Raw genomic sequence first — 20,172 nt, 5'->3', positions numbered from 1 at the left:
TGTCCAACCATCACTCCAAATCCCCTGAATATTAAGTTAGGAATTACATAGAAAAGCAGCAAAACCTCACGTTTGAGATGCCAGAACCAGAGAATACTTTCAGTTTTTGCCACTAATGATTAATCAACTATCAAAATTATTGCAGAGTAATCGATCAACAAGTCGCTGTCGTCTCACCCTCGTGCTTTTAAGTAAAACAGTCTCTAGAAAAGAATATTTTACACCATGTCAAGAGTTTATTTGACAGTATTTCAGAATATCTTTCAGTAAACAAGTTTTTTGTTTTTTAGCAAAATGTAATATATCAGTACTGTCGCATTTCATAAAAATAGTTGTTCACGTCTTTGAAACTACAGTATCAATGATACAGTAAACCATATTTGTAGGAATACAGCTGTACAAGGTGAATAGTACACAATTAACACTACACAGTTATACTTGATCTCAATGGGGGTTTATGAACGTGCCATCCTTCACAGGTTCCAATAAAGCAGTTGTTTTTTTTTTTGTTTCTGTATACAAAATCACTCACAGCAGGCAGGGGGACGGCCTGAACGGAGACAGAGGGCTGGGTGACATTTTCTTTCACCTTTTCTGAACATTTGTACATACAGTTAACACATTTCTACAGCCCAACGGCATGTTGTCATGCTTCCCTCGCTAACATGTTAACCAGTTTTATCAAGTGAACCACAAACATCCAGACAGCACGTTTTACTCAGAAACCACTGCGGGTCTTACCGGTGTCCCAGTCCAACAGTCGGCCTACACAAGCTTGGATGTACCCTTGTGCTGCATTCAGTCAAAATTGTCACAATGCATTATGATTTTTTATTTTAATTTTTTTAACTTATCTGGTTCTCCGCTGCTCAGAATCTCTGATGATTGATTTGTAATGAGAGCAAACATTTTGTTGAGAGGAATGGATGATACCAATGTGTAGAAATGCAGCAGGATAGTGACTTCAGCTCGGCTGATTCAGATTTAAAGCAGCACGCCAAGACTTTGTGATCAAACACACGTTTTCACTGCGTTTGTGTTTCAGAGATCGCTCAGAGTCTTGGGTTCAGCTTCAGCGAGCACTGGTACTGCCTGCAACGATGCAAACGGAACACTTACAGGACAGACAGGTAAAGCTGAAATGAGACTCCACTTTGATTATGACCCAGTCTGGATAAACGCTCACCGCTCCACTCTCCCGGACGACTCGCTAAGAAGAGGATGTAATGCTACAGGCTACATTTGATCCCCTTTTAAGCACTAAGGGGAAACAGGGCAATCATTGACATGGATAAGCTATACAGCTGAGAGTGCATCAAGATAACTGTATATTCTGCTCGGTGTCAAGTCCGAAGAAAAACAGGCTCCACAACTCAACAGTTTGCTGATATGTGTGCACGGTCACTAACGCCTGTTTTGCATCCAGTTCCCAAAAACAAATCACTACAGCAACAGCTCTGCATTAGTTTGAGTAAGGCACTCCGCCCCACCTCATAACCATCGGCCTCCTCTTCCCCACACCGATGCCCCTTCTCCCACAGTGATGTGGTACACTAAGCACAGTAAAAAGGCATAGAAATGGGAAATATAGACTGGACAAAATTCTTCCGTTGAGCATTAAATGAATACAACACAGCTTATAATTCTGCACAATGACTGCATGGTTGAGTTGTGATCAAGTTGTGTACATAACTCAGAACATTATTATGAGTTCTTACTAAGCAAACTGTTTTCAGTCACTCAAAAGTTCAATTGGATGAAAAAAAAAAAAAAAAAAAGGAGTTTCTTTTGTCTCAAATGAGTTCCAACTGGTCGGCTCCACAGAGGATCCCCTCTCTATACTCTACCTCTAAAAGACATGTGAGTCCCTGTTGATGACATGGTGGTTTATATCCATGCACACGACCACTGCCTCCCTCAGCGGTCCAGGTCTGGAGACTTGCACAGTCTTTGATATGTAGTTATAGACGAGGCCATGGAAATAGTGATCCTAAAATACTGTTTTTTTTCCTCTTTTCTTTACAATGTATCTAACTACAACACTGCCTCAAAAAAAACACCAACAGGGATGTTTTTGAGATTACCAAATGTACATATTTTTCACATCTTTACATTTACAGTATATGATATATCTGTAGGCATGTGAGAGCTAACATATGTCGGGTTAACCGGGCTGTCACTTGGGTCGGTGCCATGTCCTCCAGGAGTTTCAGTGTCTCTGCCTCCCTCTTACAGAGTGGTAGTCTCACTCCTCTCACTGCACGGAGAAAATGGAGCAAAAGTAAATCTCTTGGATAAACATATGTCTCTCTCCCATCTGAGGTTTTGTTGGACTAACCAATCTGAGTCAGAAACGGTGGAGCAGTTAAAGGTACACGGCGAAAGCTCAGCTCCTTCTGTTTTTGTTGGTTGTTGCTCCGTCTGTGATCAGAACTTTAACTGTCACATCTGAGGGTCCGACATGCCTACATGTTGAGCAGTCTCCATCAGTTTTATTCTGTATGTTACAATAGCTGTGAAAGTTCCTCTGTTTTTAAGGTGGTGGGTGTAATAATTATCTCGTAAGAACAAATGTAACATAAAACATGATCTCAGAAGTAGACGGAAAAAGAAAACAGGACAGAAAGAGAGGGCCAGGGAGATTTACTGTTGAACTGAATGAGGAGCCAGACAGTGTGATCCGGTCCAAACCAGCGAGATCCCTTCTACCTGCTGACTGTGGAGGTCCAGGACCTCAGGGTGCCAGGCAGTTTGTCAGACCCAGGGACGTTCCAGGGCCCAGGGGAGGCTGCTGCGCTCCTTGCAGGGGGATCTTCCATGGTTTTCGAGGGGCAGCAGAGCCCGCTGTGGCCACTGGCCCTCTCATCTTCTCTGGGGAACAGACCTCTGGACACCAGCCTCTCCTGGAGGCTGACTTGTCCGTCTCCACTGCTGAGAGAGGCTCCGTTCAAATTCATGCTCCCATATGGGTCCCAGGGCCAGACAGTGCTAATGGCCTGTGTGTGCAGGCCCTTTCTCTCACAGCAGGGGGAGCAAGTCTCCCTCTGCCTCTCTCTTCTGTCAACAGACCTCCCCAGGACAGCTTTGGGAGGCAAAGCCCGAGGCTGTCTGTCGCCTGGTCCACAGTCCACCTCTCCAGACCCCTGAGGGGTTCCCTGCCCCCTGCTGATGCACTTCTGCTGGGTGGACCTGCCACCTGTAGCCCCTCTAACGGAGCTGTGGTCTGTTGGCTGTGGAGCTTTGTCTGCCATGCACACTGTGGCCTCTAGAGGGAGCTGATGAGGGGAGTCTGGGGCTGAGGCTGGATGGGATGAGAGCAATGGATTTGGGTGGGGTTCGTGGGTCACTTCCTGCAGGGTAGAGTGGGTTGTAGAAAGGGAATCCCAGGGGCCGCCACAGTCTGTCAGGGGAGAGAAAACACAATCAGGTGGGCTGAGATAAAAGCAGAGTGGCACAAAGCAGCATGCACATGCACACAGAGAGAGAGGAAGACAGAGGAGAGGACGGAAGCAGAGATAGAAAGAAAGATGTACACAATAATACAATTTAACACCACATCCTGATGTAATATCAGGCAAAACTGCATGCAATTGTGTGTGAGTAGCTCACACCTGACCACGAAGGCTTCCATGCCAACATGATACACCTAAAGCCTGATCTACAGAACTTCTACACAAACAGGCACGTGGGACAGGATTCATTCAGTGCGTGAAAACATATTTGTAGTTGTGCGACAGCCTGATCTGAGCAGACTGACTTCACACAGTCTACTTCACAGCCCTTCTCAGGATGATACAATTTAATCTGGAGGGTCACTTCAAACCATATTGCTCTCTTACTACAACACATTTGAAGCACCCACACACACACACACACACACACACACACATAGCTACATAAACAGCAGCTATTTTCTCATGCTTAAACTCATGATCATACAGACACGCATGCATGCCTAGAGCACAGCTACACTGCACACAGATTAATCAGTATGGAGAGAGAGACATGCAGTTTTTCACAAACCGTGTCTTTAGAGTGGCCCATTAGGAAGAAATAGGGGGAGCTTAGTGTGTCACCTTTCATGCACATGGAGAGGTTGGAAGGTACCATTCCTGAGGAAAGGCAAGTATAAGCCTATACCAATCATTAGACTTAAAGCAGAGGGGCTACAACACACCAAGAGCTTAACGACAGGTTGTTTTTCTGTAACATGGTTTCTCAGGAAGACAAGTTTAATTTTAGACGCCAGAAGAGAAGACGGCGGAGCGAGGAGTAAAATGCAGAAAGATATTAATGCACGTTAATGTGTTCTTGAGTAAAACATGTAGCATCGGCAGAGAAACAGTAATGTTACACGCCAAACAATGAGTCTTTAGTATGATTGTGAGAAACAGATCAGATCAGAGACTAAAAACAGTGGGAAACAGTTGGACATTTAGAGACCCACCATATTCTGGCACCTGTCCCGTGCCTCGCTTCAGCAGCAGCCTGACCCGTCTGCCTCCCGCCTTGATGAGTTCAATAGCGCGGGCGTGAGTCATGTCCCGAGTGCTGTCCCCGTTAATCTCTATGATCTGATCCCCTACCTGGAAGAGACACGCAGGGAGGACAGGGTCGATTTCTGTCAGGCTGTGTTTATCCACGGAAAGTTGACTTTTCTACACCACCACACAGTCCACTGCTGCTGAGTGACTGGGGAATAAGTGCCATTAAGTGCCTTGTTCAAGTGTATCTCAACAGGAAGTGTTGATGGTGAGATGAGGTTCATTCAGCCACAGAGTTCACATGTACTTATACTTACTCACTTTGCCCCATAAAGGATAAGTTCACACAATGATGAAAATCTAGTCATTATCTACTCACCCTCATGCTGATGGAAAGTGGTGTTTAATTGTCCACAAAACATTTCTTCACAGCAAAACAGCGTTGCAGCATTTTCCTTACCAACTGAAGTAGAAGATGACTTGCATAAAAACGGCCAAATAAAAAAAAAAACGGCTCCATACAACTTGTCAAGTGTAAGCTGGGTCTCTGGAGGCCGAGGCCAAGATTCCAAATTTATTTGAAAGCAAGTTATTTACACTCCGTAGATCAGCAGCTAAAGTGAAGATTATGGCTTTAAAAATGTTGTAAATATCTTCATCTACTTCAGATGTTTAGAAGAATTCTGTTATGCTATTTTGCTGCAAAGCTCCACAAATGTTTTGTAGACTTCACAGGGCTTTACATCGGCATCAGGGTGAGAAGCTTGTGACTGAACTTCATTGTCTGAGTGAACTTATCCTTTAACTATTCCTGCCCCATGAAGAAGATGGGACAGATGGTAAAAAAGATCTGCAAAAGGAGCGAAAGATACGAAAAATAGCAGAGCAACAAAAGTGAAAGGCAAACATCCATACTATGGCATTTTACACCATCCTTAAATCCAGTGAAATGTATCAGAATAAAAGCAGTGTGTGATATTATTTCAGGTGCATGTCTGTGACTGTTATACTTTCTACAGATGACGATCATCTCCCAAGACTTTTTGACTTTGTCTCAGCTTGCATCATCTCACCCTCATCCTTCCATTACGAATGGCAGGACCATCCTCAGCAAGGCGCAACACAAATAGGTCCATCTTGTACTCTCTGCCCCCGCGGATACTGAAGCCAAAACCCTTGGCGCTTTTCTCCAGCTCCACTGTGAAATAATCGTAGTCCTGCAGAAAAAAACCAGTGACAATTTGCAACAAACCCACCACAACACTCTATGCTACTATTATGCTGAGTATAAAGATTACAAACCCCCCAAATGGCCAACACTTGAGCAGACGGTTCTCGATCCAGCTGTACCTGCGGTCTAAAGTCAGCAGGAATCCCCAGAGGGAACTGTGCAGCTGCAGGGTGCTGTCTGAAATCCAACAGACCAGGCGGGTGTCTGTAGTCCAGTGTCGGGGGCTGTCGATAATCACTGACCGGTGGGTGACGATAGTCTACTGGAGGTTGCCTGTAATCAGTGAATGGAGGATGGCGGAAGTCAGGTTTGACATCCTGTCTGGCTTTTACCTCTGACCTGTGAGGAGAAAGAAAGCAACAAAACCAGAGCTGAGAGTTTGTGTCGTGGTGGAGAGAGCATTAAAGAAGGCAGAACCTAATGTCCACATTGTGTCCTCTCATGTGAGAGTGGACAGTGTTCCACATGGCGTATGAGTAACATATTAGTCTTATTTGCCATGTGATGGTAGAGAAAGGGTTACTTAGTGTGAGCAGCCAAAGAGGCTCACAACAAAGAGGATGGAAATATCACTCTTGGTTTTGAAATTTTTATCACATTCCCACTTGTAAAATGGGCAGAAATCCATAGCTCTGGGAGTGCTACTCTCAGTGTCTTGATCTGGGACTCACACGCACACACACACCCATCCATGCACGCACCCACACTTTCAAAGTTTTGACATGGAACAGGGCCTGATCGCTGGGCTCCTGCATTATAGAAGAGATACTTTAAGGTAAATTATTCACTGACACTGTTAGAGCTAAGTGGTGTTACGCAACAAGGTAGAAACTGGCCTGAGACTAAGAGTCTGACTGGGACAAAAGTTGTCTGTAGTCACAGGTTCTTTCCACAACTTACTGGCATGCAACAGTCATATCTATATATATATCCACACATATCTGATAACTGTCCTTCTTCATGCAGTCGCCAAGACACACAATGCTGAAGCAAGCCTGCAAAATGCTCTTGCCCAGTCCAAACAAGAACATCCTTCTTGGCGCTGTCCTACCTGCCATCGTGGAGGTATAGCTGTGGAGGGAGGCCAGAGGGCTGTGTGACCGGGCTGTGCTGGCTTCCAGCTGGTCCAGGCTGGGAGGCTGCTGGTGCGGGAGGGCCAGTCACTGTTTGGCTCGTCTGAGGTGGTGTCTGGCCGGGCTGAACAGGCGCTTGACCTGGCTGAATGGCCGCTTGGCCGGGCTGGGTGCCTCCTTGGCCTGGCTGGGCTACGGGGCTGGGCTGGGTCTGGGGGCTGTGTTTCTGGGTCATGGGGCTCTGCTTCTCTGAGCTGGGGCCGGACTGGGAACCTGTGTTAGACAGAAGGTGAGACGTGATTTCACCTGTGTGGAAAATGATAAACTCTGTCTCAAGAGAAGGATTCAGAACAAACTGATGAGGAAAACGTGCTATGAGATGCACACGACTGCATTACTGTTGTAGAAAAGCCTTAATCATCTGCTGTTTAAGGTGAAGTAGCTTCATAACCTTTGACCTTGTTATAATGCTCATAATTAGAAGACTCTAAACTATCTCAAATTCATAAAACAAAGCTCTACACATTCGGAAGCTGAAAAGATTATGTTCAAGCGTCACCATAATTAAAACAGCTCAGGAGCACCACTCCTCCTAACCTTGTGCTCTTTTCTGGCACATCTGTGAAACTGCTTTGACTTTTTTCCTTCAGAGGACTTCACATGAAGCATTCTGTGTCTACTTAGTGAAGTAAAGTAAAAATGTATTCGTATGAGACAAAGGAGAATGACTTCAGGGAGTTTTCTTGAAGTAGCACAAAGGGCAAACTAAACAAGCTGTCAAACAAAATTCCCAGGATGAGAAAAATCTGATTTCATGTCACACACAAACACTTACCCTCCTCTGGTATGATGTGCAGCGTGACTGTTAGCCCGGCATCTTTAATGAGCTTGACAATGTCTGCGTGCGGCATGCTGATGATGGACTGTCCGTTCACAGCCAGGATCCGGTCGCCAACCTTCAGCTTCCCACATCGGTCTGCAGGGCTGCCCTCAATGATTCGTCCTATTTTATGGGGCACAGCTGGGAACAGGCAATAACAAGGTGATTGTCAAGAGCCATTTAAAAGAAAGATGTAAAACAGCACTGCTCAAAGTCAAATGAAGTGGATAGAAAAACATTTAGGTTCGAGTCTTGTTTTAACTTTTTAGAATGTCATTTCCAAATAATGTTATTCCTCCACAGAAATACTTACACTGTCCACGCCGTCTGTAAACCTATTTTTCAAAATCTTTTCACTGTTTTATGGAAATAACATTCAGTTTCAATTTTTGTCAACACTTTTCACACACAGAGGCAGAAAACGGAAGATTTCCTCTTTAATGTAAAACATTTCTGGACCCACCAAGCACAGAAAATCCCTGAGGGACTGTTGAACATGCACGATTACATCCAGAACTAATGTTTGATATTATAATGACTACTGTATTCTAGACCCAGTTTTGCGGTATTCATATTCCTAGGTGTACGGAGAAACCTAGAGGGGGTGTGATGAATTTAGGCATACAGTTCTTAGAAATTTACATGAATATTTTTCGAGTGCATTCATTGCAGTTCTCATGACTGCATTCAGGATACATTCATTCAAAATTATTCATTGTGCAATCACACCACGCTGACTCAAGAATCCTGCAATCCGTCTCAAGACATGAGCTACCTTTAGCGTCTTCATAAGTTTAAAGGGGATCCAATTTACTCATATTAATCACTTTTTACTGGCCGATCTTTCATGTCACAGTCCAAAGGATGTGACTTTATGCACGTTCTCGAGTGCCTCTCTCTGCTCCGCTAACAGAGAGCAAATGTAGATAACATTAGTTTAGAAATGGAGCTGACTTATATAAACGAGTGGCTTAAAGCAAAACACATAAGTTCCACAGAGCCCTTTTAATAAAGCTAAATCTAAGACTTTAAATGACTATTTGAATACCACTTTGACATGAAGTTAACAACAAAATAAAAAAGTAAACCTTAGAAAACAAGTTAATTTCAATTTGACCCCAGTGAATGAAAGTTTTAAAGATACTGGACGGGATAAGAAACACCATTCAAGTTAAATAATTGTTAAGGGACATGAAGCCCACTGGTTATTAGAAAAGTAGGAATAATGGATATTATACTTGACCCTGTTACTCGTCTGGATATACAAAGCAAACACAACCTGCACCGTGTGTTAAAATATCTGATCTTATAAACGCATTTCAAATTAAAATTTTAATGATAGCAAAACCCCCAAAACAATCACTCCAGGGCAGTCACCACCCTCAGGATTTACAAATCCTCCAGTGTGTTTAGAGACAACCTTCAGGGCTCCAGACAGAACCACTCACTGATGACGGTGGCGTTCTCCGGTCTGTTCAGGGAGCTGATGATGACAAAGCCGAAGCCTTCATTCTCCTTGCGGTGAATAACCACATCACTTGTCTGCAGGGCGGATCCCTCTGGAGGAGCGGCGGCAGTTGGGATTGCGACCGTCTGAGGACCTGATGCCGAGGCTGCATCGCTACGTGGAGAGCTGTGCTGCGTCGAAACAGAGCCGGGGCTGCGTCCATTCACAGGACACGGTTCACCTGAAGGAAGGGACACCAGAGAGGAGACAACCTGAGTCAAAGCAGCTCTGTTACTTTGAGACCTGACCAATTTACTCTCAGTGCCTTTTTCATTTTAAAAACCTGGCTGAAGATGTAGCTATTGGCCAAATTCCAGTTGTGCATTATGGGTTGCATGCAACAGTGCACTTCTCTACCTCCCGCAGGGACTCTCTCAAAGTCAAATTTTACTCATCTGTTTGACAGGTATGACCCTGGTGTCTCTGTAGCCTTTGCGGTTGCACAACACTTAGAAAGACAACAACCACAGTGCCTGCTGCAGAGCTTGAAGGCATCTTATGCAGAATTTTCCTCAAAAACAACAGTGTGCTGGCTCGTACAAAAGTAATCCCTCTCATTCACCACTTAAGTGTGTGCTGACCTGCCCTCGGCCTGTATTTCTTATAATCGAATAATATGTCTCGGACATTTCTGAATGTAGACCTTCGTGCTGTTATTTGCTGGGGGCTACACAATGGCGCAAGATCTGGAATTTATGAAAAGGACGGTTACATGTCTGTCTCATCTCTCTTCATGCTCTGCAGCTCAGGGTTGAACTACATAAAAACACACACAGACAGAGCAGAGAGGTAAACAGTGGACCTGAAGCCTGCGCTTCGGCTGAATTCACACAAAATCGAGTACCACTGCACTCTATAGTTAAGACGGGGAGGAGGGGCCAACTGTGGAAGGTTTGTTTACAAACAGCAACTGGAAAAAGTTGCAGTTTATGCATTTAAAATGAACACAGGATAGATCCAGTGCATAATTCCAGCAGGGTCACATATCCCCCAATTTATAAAAAAATGAAAATTTCTCCTCCATTTGTCATTTAATGAATCCAAAAGCTTTTGTTGTGTGTGAAATGACTGGATGGTCATTAAACTCCTCCTCCCTCATGTTGGTTTACATATCAACCAGCAAGAGTGAACACTACAGCTGCAATCAGGACTTGCAAGTGTTGTTGGCCTTTCCGTATCCTTGCACATGAGTTGAGTTCTCACTGGTCTCCTAAACAGGTAAAACAATCTGTCTGTCAGTCTGTTAAATAAAGCCCAGTGTATTACTGCTGATGATAATGAACCCATCTGGTCTGCTGTTTTTCAATCTCACTCTGTCGCTTGTTTTTTGAAACCTGGATCCGTTGTTGATTTGGCAGTAAACTGTGTCACTGTGAGCCGACCGCGATATCGCTGTGTTATTGGTGGTGAAAACACTTTCAGGTGATAATTGTGCAAACTGGAGCGCTCGCTGTAACTGCTGGTTAATGAGTTAATACTTAAAATACATAAAAATACTTTGAATTGTTGTTTTTACAAAATGTGCTCATCGGCATCGCCCACTATTGCGTTTTATTATTATGTGTGTGTATTATATATGTATGATCTACTACCACAGAAAAGACGTGTGTGAGAAGAACAAACGGAACCTGCACAGAGATTGTCAGCATGTGTGTCCTTTCCAAATTATTCTTTTTAATTCATTGCCAGTGAAACGTGCGGCATATTCCCAAGTCAGGAAAAAAAAGAACAAACAAATAAAACATGTCCTTACCAGGTGTTAGCACTCTCCTTCTCACAGTCAAGCTGACTTGTCCGTTGCGAGCGGCTGCGTGCATCAAGTCTATTACGTATTTGTGCGGTTTCCCAGCAACCACATTTTTATCCACAGAAATGAGCTCATCCCCGGGTCGAAGTCGCCCATCGCGCTCAGCGGGAGTGTTCTCTATTATAGCGCCAATAACAATCTGTTCAAAGACAATCAATATTAGCAGCATAGATGAAGGTGAAGAGGATGAAACACAGACACAGTGGAATCACACAGTAATCGCTTTAGCCAGGTTGTAAACTAGTTTTGGGTCACAGCAACATTTTTTCACCTTCCAGATAATCTGCCGTTACATATTTTGCATGCTGTTTCACACGAGGACAAGTTAGCAAGGCGTTACTTCAGTATGGGCGGCACTGAGCAGTTAGAGCGTCAGGACAATGTGAGAAAGCCAAGACTGACGTGTGTGTGTGTCTGTGTGTGTGTGTGTGTGTGTGTGTGTGTGTGAGTGAGTGAAGGGTATGTTGGTCAAATGTGTGTGACTGTATCAAGTGTGAGATGAGGTTAGGTGCAGGTCAGATGAGGTTTAGTGTGTATGAGGTTAAAAATGCGTGTGGTCCAGCCCGTCCCATACGAGCCTTGTCACGGGCGTCCGGACTCACAGCCTGCACGGCCTCGTCTCCCCCCAGGATGCGGAAGCCAAACCCGGTCTTCTCCCTCAGCAGGTGCACCTCCACCTCTTCATACTCTGGACCTGAGACACAGATTCAGACATTAACTCATCATATCATGTGCAATTTATAGTAAGGTGGCGCTCTTCGTCCCGTGAACTGAACTTCAGTACTCACGTCGGCTCTCGTAGATAGCCCTCGACTTCTCATAAAGGTCGTAGGGGTCGGGTTTGTTCAGATCGAAGCCCTCTGTAGAGTCAGGCACAGACGTGCGGTGCTGTGGCTGGTTTGGGAAGGGTGTGCCAGGTGGTAAAACCGGACCAGACAGGTTTGCTTGGGGGCTGCCATGGGGATCCCACTGGTCAGGCAACTAAAAGGAAAACACCAACAACTGATGTTTGATTTAAGATATGTGGATCTATATTTCACTATTGTCTCTGTGGTATTTTGGTACAGCTGGGAGAGGTGGCACAAAAAGGCGGCAATTTTATTAAAATAAGGGCGGTGTAAGGCTAGCTGTTGGTAACTTGGTGGGTCTTAGACGTATAGATTTTTTGAACAAGAGGCGGAAGCAAATGTGCAGCAGAAACAGAATAATGGTGAAAACATTATTAAGATGATTAAGTCACTTCCCAACCAGTAAATGCATTTAAATCTGCATCTAAAAATAATGTTACATGTGGGAAATGTTAATGAGGGAAAACATCATTTTAATGGGGCTCATTAATCCTGTCTATCACAGCCTTTTTTTCAATTTTAAGAAAGAAGTAAAATTTTCATATGATTTCCTGGAGATATTTCCTCTTGTCTTAACAAATCTTGTGATTGTCCCAGTTGCTTCAGAGACCAGTGACGTGATGGGCTGGAAGTGTGCGTATTAATTATCACATCCTCTGAACTACAGTATATGACACCTCAAACACCATTTGCACTGTGATGCACTCAGGTTGTCCTTGCCGGGTGTTGTTCAGCTCATTTATTGCTCTATTTCTTTATGTTACATCCCCCAATTATTCTAAAACTGCAAGCTGCATGTGATTATGTTTTTAAACATTTACTGCTTCTCCCCTCAAGATACATTTTAAGACCTTAATAAAACACTGCTTGGATTAATAATGTGTGGCTGATATGTTTTTCCATAAAAAAAGCTAATTTACTCACATGAACTCATTCCCCCTCACTGAAGACACAAGCTGTCTCCTTACTTTACTCGAAGTGTACGTGGAGGTTTCAAATATCCTCACCATGTTTGTTGAATAACTGGGCCATGATTGTCCTTTTGTAACTTTGTCACAAAATCCTGCTTGTTCACACATTAAACTCAGATTAAAAGGTAAGAGAGAAACTTTCCTTCCTAAGCAGATGTGTAAAGAGAGGTAACAACAACCAAAATGCATATCGGAAAGAGGACATTAGAATCTTTAACACACGTGTTGTTAATGTTTTGGAAGCATCAAGTTGCTGTAGGATCACGCTCAAAGGAGACGTGCATGTCTTCTTGGTGGTATGTCATTGATTGACTGATTTTATTATTTCAAAACAAAGCTGTTAGTTACAACTATGAGTTAATTCACTGGTCGAAAGAAAATGAAATCGATATATCGCTCATCAGCGCAATTTTCTAGGCAAAATATCCAATATTTGCTAGTTTCAGCTTCTTAAAGGTAGAGTCTTGTTTTCTTTGTAATTTATGACAGTAGATGGAGAGTCTTTAGGTTTTAGATTGTTGGTCCTCGAACTGCTTCCTTTTCCAACCATTTCCTTTGGGCTCTGGGAAATCTTGATGCACACCTTTTAATTTTTGAAATTTTATAGGCCAAACAGATGAATTGACAATGGCTATAATTGTTAGTTGAAGCCGTATCTCAAAGGGAAACTGATTTGCAGTGTGGGCACTAAAAAAATAAGCCAGAGGGAACAAACACAATAGAAACAGCGGTGGTGCACATATGACAGACACCCGATGCTTACAACAGCCCACATGTTACTACACCACACAGGCAGGAGACAATAACACAGCTGAGATAAGATAAATGATGTAACAAGATACAAGAACTACCATTCACACAGGTGTAGGAATAAAGTGTAGTGCCAGAAAGAGTAATAAGAATTCAATGTGCAAACTAAAGTTGGCAGAAAATCCCAGTCAAGGCAGTAAAAAAATGACATCAGTTCACAATACTCATGTTCATACTTTGACAAATAAAGACTTTGTGTTGAAAGTAATTAATTATTTCTATGGAAGTCATTTACAAACCTTAATGACAGTAACGCCTAACGTATGCGCAGAAGAATAATGCTGAGGAACAGGTAATCTCACTGATGGAAAATGATCATTACACTCCAACAATGATAAAAATGTATTATCATAAGTACGTTTGTGATTCAGTTACGTTAAATGTTTTCATTCAGTAACTCAATTATGCAATAAAGAAAAATGGCTATTTGGCCACGGGCTGATATGGTAATGAATTCAAATCAATATTCACAATTTAAACTTGAATGAGACGAGATACTTTATGGCTGAATATTCTGTCTAACAACATGAGTGACTGCTGATTGCACAAGCAGCAGCAGGTGCAGTTTAAGAATAAATCGGAGGAGTTTTTCCCCCAGCTGCTGAGGTGTGAGATCTGACATGATCAAACCCAATAAGCAGGTCAGGACTGGCTGCCTCATTTCACAATAAAGCAAAAGCCAGACACCAGTGACAACCTCCACCTCTCTGCTTCAACAAACAAATCTGGTTCAGCGGCGCACACTTTCTTCCTGCCTCTCTTCATTCTCACACTTGAACACACACAAGCAGAAACACGTTGGGTTCAATCACTGTACCTGTTTGGAGGCCTTCCACGGAGAGATGTGGCCTGAGGTGGAAAGAGAAAAACTCAGTTAGCAGACCTCCGACTCAGATAATCTGTGGATCTCTTATGAAAAAACAAAATACAGACACACAAACTCTAATGAAACCTACAAAGCAAATACTTCTTTAAATAAGAGATTGGAATGTTGAATCATCTTCGCTTAACGTGTGAAAAAACTCTCCCTTTGCCGAGTTCATATTCCTGTTTTGACTTTGTTTGTGTTACTCTTCCTAAACGGGTCTGGTTGTTGCGTTTGTTTTCAACATAATTACATCATTAGCTGCAGGCAAAAGAACAGGCCCCCTCCCCCAACACGCACACACACACACACACACACACACGTCCTCATGCACACAGTTTTCTCTGTAAGTCATATTGTATCTGCATGTAGGAAGCAGGGAGCTCTCCACATCACAACAACAATCTCATCAGCACAGCTCCCAAGCGACTCCACTAAATCAAAGACATACACTACATATATCCAGCTGAGACCCAAATACGTACATTAAGCCACCGCAATGGCTGCCTTGTATAAACATGAGGTCTGAATCTTTACACATGTGGACAGAAACACACAAATACACGCATTAAGCACACTAGCCCCCTGCATCAGCGCTGATGAATCCTTTAACAGAAGTGGGTAACATAGTCTTTAGAGAATCCTGACATCTCTAATTTATGAGATTTCTGGAGAAATGTCAGAGAGCACCGGATGGAATATATTTATGGAATTATTTCCAACCACATCTGCCTGATTTTTAGATTTGTGAGATGAAGGCCAGAGCACTTAGCAGCGGAGCACAATGGCAGAACTTTCTATCAAAATCAGCGAGCGAGGGGAGATCTGAGAAAAATGAAATACAACAGATCATTGCCAGCCCGTGTGAAGACGGAAAAAAAAACCCCACTGAAATTAATTTCTTCCATTTCTAAGACTTTTATTTTCTAATTTCCTGCATTCGTGGTCTCCAAATCTTCCTCCATCTGCCATCTAAAGCATCATGTCTGCGAGGAAATCTTTTCCATTTTCAAAAATAAATGTCCTCTGTCCCTGCTGTGTCTGTGAGTGTGGAGGAGGACACAAGAAAACGAGGAAAAGGGAAATAAAACCCTCCAGTCCAAAAATGCCATAAGAATGACTGGTGGTTTGAGGAGAGCTGTCCGTGGTGCTGAAATGATTCAGCACAGTGGCAGCAGTGGGGGGAGGGCTCCATGGAAGATTGGGACTAATAACCATGATCTGCAGGGAATACAGGCCTTCAGGGAGGCCTTTAAGGAATTCTAATAACTCAGGAAACTTTCCTTTATGACCCACTGAAGGAAATGAGTATGAGCTGCACGGCAATTGTCCTCCCACATTTAAGATGCATTTAAGCTTAATTTAAATGCTAATACAATTCGTTGGCATATGTATCGAATGTGAGGCGGACTCGTGTGAATGCTGATGAATTCAAATGAATGACTAGTGGGGAGGCTTCACGTGGCCTCTCTCACGAGTCAGTGGTCAGGCAGTCTGGCGAGCCGGCCTCACAGACTAGCCTGCTGAGTTCTGGATGGCCTTCAGATCAGCCTGATTGGCTTGTGTGGCCTGACACTGTTTTTTTCCACAGCCATGATCTGCATCCTCATTGGTGGCGCAAAATGTCTCTAGTCTGTGGTTGGCTCCGCTTCAATCTGGGATGTCAGGGGACAGAGCTGTGAACAGGACCAGAGCTCAGTGCAACTCTGGCACAGAGCCCACGCTACAGCAGTCTCACACACACACACACACACACGCACGCACGCACACACACACACACGCACGCAGCGGAAGTCTAACACCCTGTCTGTGTTACACAGAGCACCGATGCTCTCAGTCACACATCTGAAATCAAGTGTGCAGGCTGAATTCCATTGATATTCTGCACAGAAATCCAACATCCGTGAACACAAACATGCTTAAACATTCCTGACATTTTGCACATGTGAGTCACTGTAAAAGACCTTGTCCTTTCTTTCACCCTGCAGAGAGGAGAGAGGCGCACACAGACTCAGAGGGGTGCCTGATGTGTCAGGCTGATAGTCCCTGTGGGGCCGTTGTCTTGAGTTGTTTGATAGAAACTGGTGAGGCTGAAGGAGGAGATGGCAGAATTGGGGGAAGGGAGATAATTTAGCACACTCAGCTCAGCATTTATTTACTGCAAGCTATGTGGAAATACGAATACAGATGTGCGTATGCCCACGTGATGCTGCATTAATGTGTATAGGGCAATCCCATTTGTGTATTGAATTTCAGCATTCTATCTAAATGCCGCGGCTGACAGTAAAACATGAGGGTGCGTCTTTGCAAAGGTTAACCACCAGGTGGCAGTTGTTGGCTCTGCATGGTCATAAGATGCTCAGCGCCACAGCATTTGATCTCAGCTGCTCACGTACACATCCGTGCAGTCACATGTGCAGCTGGTGTTTTTTCTATTCCTGCTGAAATGACTCGAGTCATTCGGGCACATCATAGTCATGTGATCAACTGAGTATAATTCACTGACTAACAAACAGCACACAATCAGTTCACTAGGAGCAGGCAACAGTTAATCAATACATCTCTTATAATGGTCAATAATCTACAATAAGCCTGGAGACTGTGCTGATTTAACACCAGTCCCGTCGAGTCCAGTGCCCTACAGCATCAGACAGTCTGAGGTATCATGCTTATGTCTTTGATTGCCTTTCAGGCCTGCAATAATAATAATTCCTGTCACATATTAAACCTGAGATGCATATGAGACTGATTGTTTTTAGATAGACAGATAGATAGAATTACTTTAATGATCCCAGACTGGGAAATTATTTAATTATTTTCATCTCTTATTAAATACCATCCTCAAAAAAGGAGCGATGCAAAATAGAACACATCTATATTTCTTATTTATTGTTCTGTTATCATTTCAGACACAATTCAAATTAACTCTCGACTCCTGGCGATTCATCGAGACAAACTACCGACTTCATCACTAAGTGAGCAAAAAAATGTGAACTGCAAAGCTTCAGGGTGGCACATCAAAATCAAATAGTTAACTTGTGAACTTTGTCTCTTTAAAAGGTCACATGACAGGATTTTTTTACTCACTTAGCTCTGATCCAGGCTTTTGAAAGGTGCCGTACGGTTAATCATAGCAGGTATGTGTGTTCACAGGATGGCTGAGGGCTCAGTAGTATAGGTAATTATGAAGTCAAGTTTTGACCCTGTGACTGGAACACCTTTTAGAGAATCAGTGCTAGAGCTCATGTCAAACAAATAAAGCTTTCAACTGTGCAATTGAATTTCCTTGCAGGTGGCCAATCTTGTAGCAGAAGCAATAAAACGGACAAACTCCATGTCATTCTGGTGGTATAATAAGAACTCAGCACTTCAAACTTCCCCACTATGAAAGTATTTCTCATTTTCCTTTTATGCTTTTATACAACTCCATGTTGTCTAATTTCCTCAGACTGAGGGTGTGTGGCTATCGCCTACTTTCACTTCAAGAGGAAGGTAAAACGTGAAGAAAATTAAAGGTGAGCAGGTGTGGAGCAGCTCAGTACAACACAGAGCTTGTTACTAGGATTCAACCTACGTCGGTCATAATAAACACCAGTCCTGAATTCTCTGACTTACACAGCTAATAATAAAATAAGTCAGAATTAAATTCTTTAAGTGGGTGGAGGAGAAAATATGGTGCCACTGCGAGAAAGATCCAAATTCATTGTTTTCCAGACCAATCTGCAGACACAGACTGTCTGACGGTCAATCAAACACAGAGATGAATATGAAGCTGATATAGTTGAGAATTTGTAGATGGCAACATTCACCACGTTTACTAGAGGTGGAAGTTGATTGATTCTGAGATGAATCAAAGCAGTGACAGGGCATAATCTGGAGTTTGCCGCCTATGTTGATTTTCTGGCCTTGACTGGACAGTTAAGTTTCATCTCAGGAAACATTTCTGCCACGTTTTCACCCTGAGCTAATGACTGCATCCATAAATAACACAGCGAGCCAAGATAATCAGCCTTGTGTTGAGGAAGCGCTGTCAACTTTGCAGTCCAACTCAGAAACGTGTGCAGCAGAATCATGTTTTGGATATATTTTTTAGTAGATTACAGCACTGTGTAATGCGCAGACAAACATATTCATGTTTTGATTTTGTAATGTTTATGTGCTGAGATGTATTGTAGTGTTGAAAAGATGTAGCTTTTTATATAAAGTCTGTTGTAGCTGGATTTTTAGAGGACCTTCTCAATAAAAAGGGAATTCAGATGTATCTAACTACTTAAGCAGCCCTGAGCATTGATATAGAAAACTGAGGATGCCATTGATTAAGATGCATCAAGATCCATCAAGAATCGTTGTGCAATCGAATTATTGACAGCTGGTTTTGTCTTTATTCCAAAACACAATATTCCTACAACCCTGTTTAAATGGTGTACTGAAATTAATATTCCAATAAAATTCCTGTTAACAGCCAGCCGTGCAAACTCCTTTCGACAAACACAGCCTCTTATAACTGTTTCTCAAAACGGTGTGAACTGCAACATTTGTGCACATCCAGAAAAAGTAGGTTCTGTTCTACTTCCAGCTAGAAATGTGGGCTTTTCTTTTATGCATGCATCTCTACCCGAGCTTTGCACACGATTGGCTAGGCAACACACAGAGCCATGTGTCACAAACTGTGCTAAAAACCCAATTAAAATGCATATTCTGAATGAGCTGTAAAGATGTCTAAAGAATGTTCCTAAAACCTGAATAATATCTGCATATCAAAACATGCATATATCCCACAGAGGGGTGAATCTTCACGGGCCTTACGATGGGATTCGATTATGATTCAGCTGTCAATTTATGGCATCCTCAATTTTCTACTTTACTGCACATGGCTACTTTTTCCATCAAGATAAATCTAATCCATCTTTAAATGCCTTTAAAAAAAAATCACTCCACGAAAATGTCTGCAAAATAATTGTCTGTGTGACCCATCTCAGTACATAAACATTACAAAAACAAAATACAAATACGTCTGCAGCACAGTGAGACAGGAGACGTTCTGACAGATGGCTCTGCTGCACACGTCTCTTTCATAACTTTAGAGCAAAGTGCACTCACTTAATCCTTGGCTGATCAGATGTGCTTGCTATAGTGTTTAAGGTTGCAGATGGCTAACTTAACAAGGTTCATAACTGTTGTTATTATTTGAATTTTTTGTGTAGGCTGCAAGCCCCCAATTACGCTGTGTCACTACATCAAGGCAGAATATTTCATGTCTGCCCTGTGATGCACCTCCAATGTCTTCATCGGAAAAAGGAATAATAATAATAATCTAAATAATAATGGAAAACCAGTGTGCATGTAAATGTAGTCATATAAGATCACAAATGATACTGTGTACATTTTGTTTACAGCTTTTCCCTTCACATTTTCCCTTTGTTACACTCGTCCTTCACCCAGTGTCACATACAAACTGACTTATTAGAATAAAACAATCGAGAACACAGTGATAAGACTGTTTGTATAATCAAAGCGCAATCCCTTCAGAGAGTACAGTCAGTACAGGTAGCCAAACAGCCTCATGCCAACCAGTGCATCTTATTTGACAGCTTGATGACACTCTCCACAGTCATTTCAGTCCGAAGCACATTACAGTAAACTAACTGCATTTATTTTGAGGATGAGTGGCCCCAGTGGGAAGGAAACCACTTCCC

At 42.9% G+C, this 20,172-nt stretch overlaps 1 protein-coding gene across 7 annotated transcripts in view; it reads right to left on the bottom strand.

The window, feature by feature from the left end:
* Positions 1-214: 214 nt before the first annotated feature.
* Positions 215-20,172, bottom strand: part of magi2b (membrane associated guanylate kinase, WW and PDZ domain containing 2b) — an 86,611-nt gene continuing 66,653 nt past the window's right edge. For 3 of the 7 annotated variants that reach the window (XM_030426055.1, XM_030426058.1, XM_030426057.1), the window contains exons 12-22: positions 14,429-14,460; positions 11,771-11,963; positions 11,561-11,676; positions 10,929-11,121; positions 9,117-9,356; positions 7,624-7,809; positions 6,767-7,061; positions 5,787-6,054; positions 5,558-5,701; positions 4,448-4,586; positions 215-3,400 (exon numbers count right to left, since the gene is read on the bottom strand). In XM_030426055.1, the coding sequence (XP_030281915.1) occupies positions 2,706-3,400; positions 4,448-4,586; positions 5,558-5,701; positions 5,787-6,054; positions 6,767-7,061; positions 7,624-7,809; positions 9,117-9,356; positions 10,929-11,121; positions 11,561-11,676; positions 11,771-11,963; positions 14,429-14,460 (2,501 nt within the window). In that variant the 3' untranslated portion in view covers positions 215-2,705. Of the gene's footprint in view, positions 3,401-4,023; positions 4,135-4,447; positions 4,587-5,557; positions 5,702-5,786; positions 6,055-6,766; positions 7,062-7,623; positions 7,810-9,116; positions 9,357-10,928; positions 11,122-11,560; positions 11,677-11,770; positions 11,964-14,428; positions 14,461-20,172 lie in introns of all 7 variants that reach the window. The other 4 variants (XM_030426059.1, XM_030426062.1, XM_030426061.1 and 1 more) reach the window with 4 other exon arrangements.

Source organism: Sparus aurata, chromosome 8 (genome assembly GCF_900880675.1).
Source record: "Sparus aurata chromosome 8, fSpaAur1.1, whole genome shotgun sequence".
In the NCBI taxonomy this organism is placed as follows: domain Eukaryota; kingdom Metazoa; phylum Chordata; class Actinopteri; order Spariformes; family Sparidae; genus Sparus; species Sparus aurata.
This window is presented reverse-complemented; position numbering and strand designations above follow the sequence as displayed.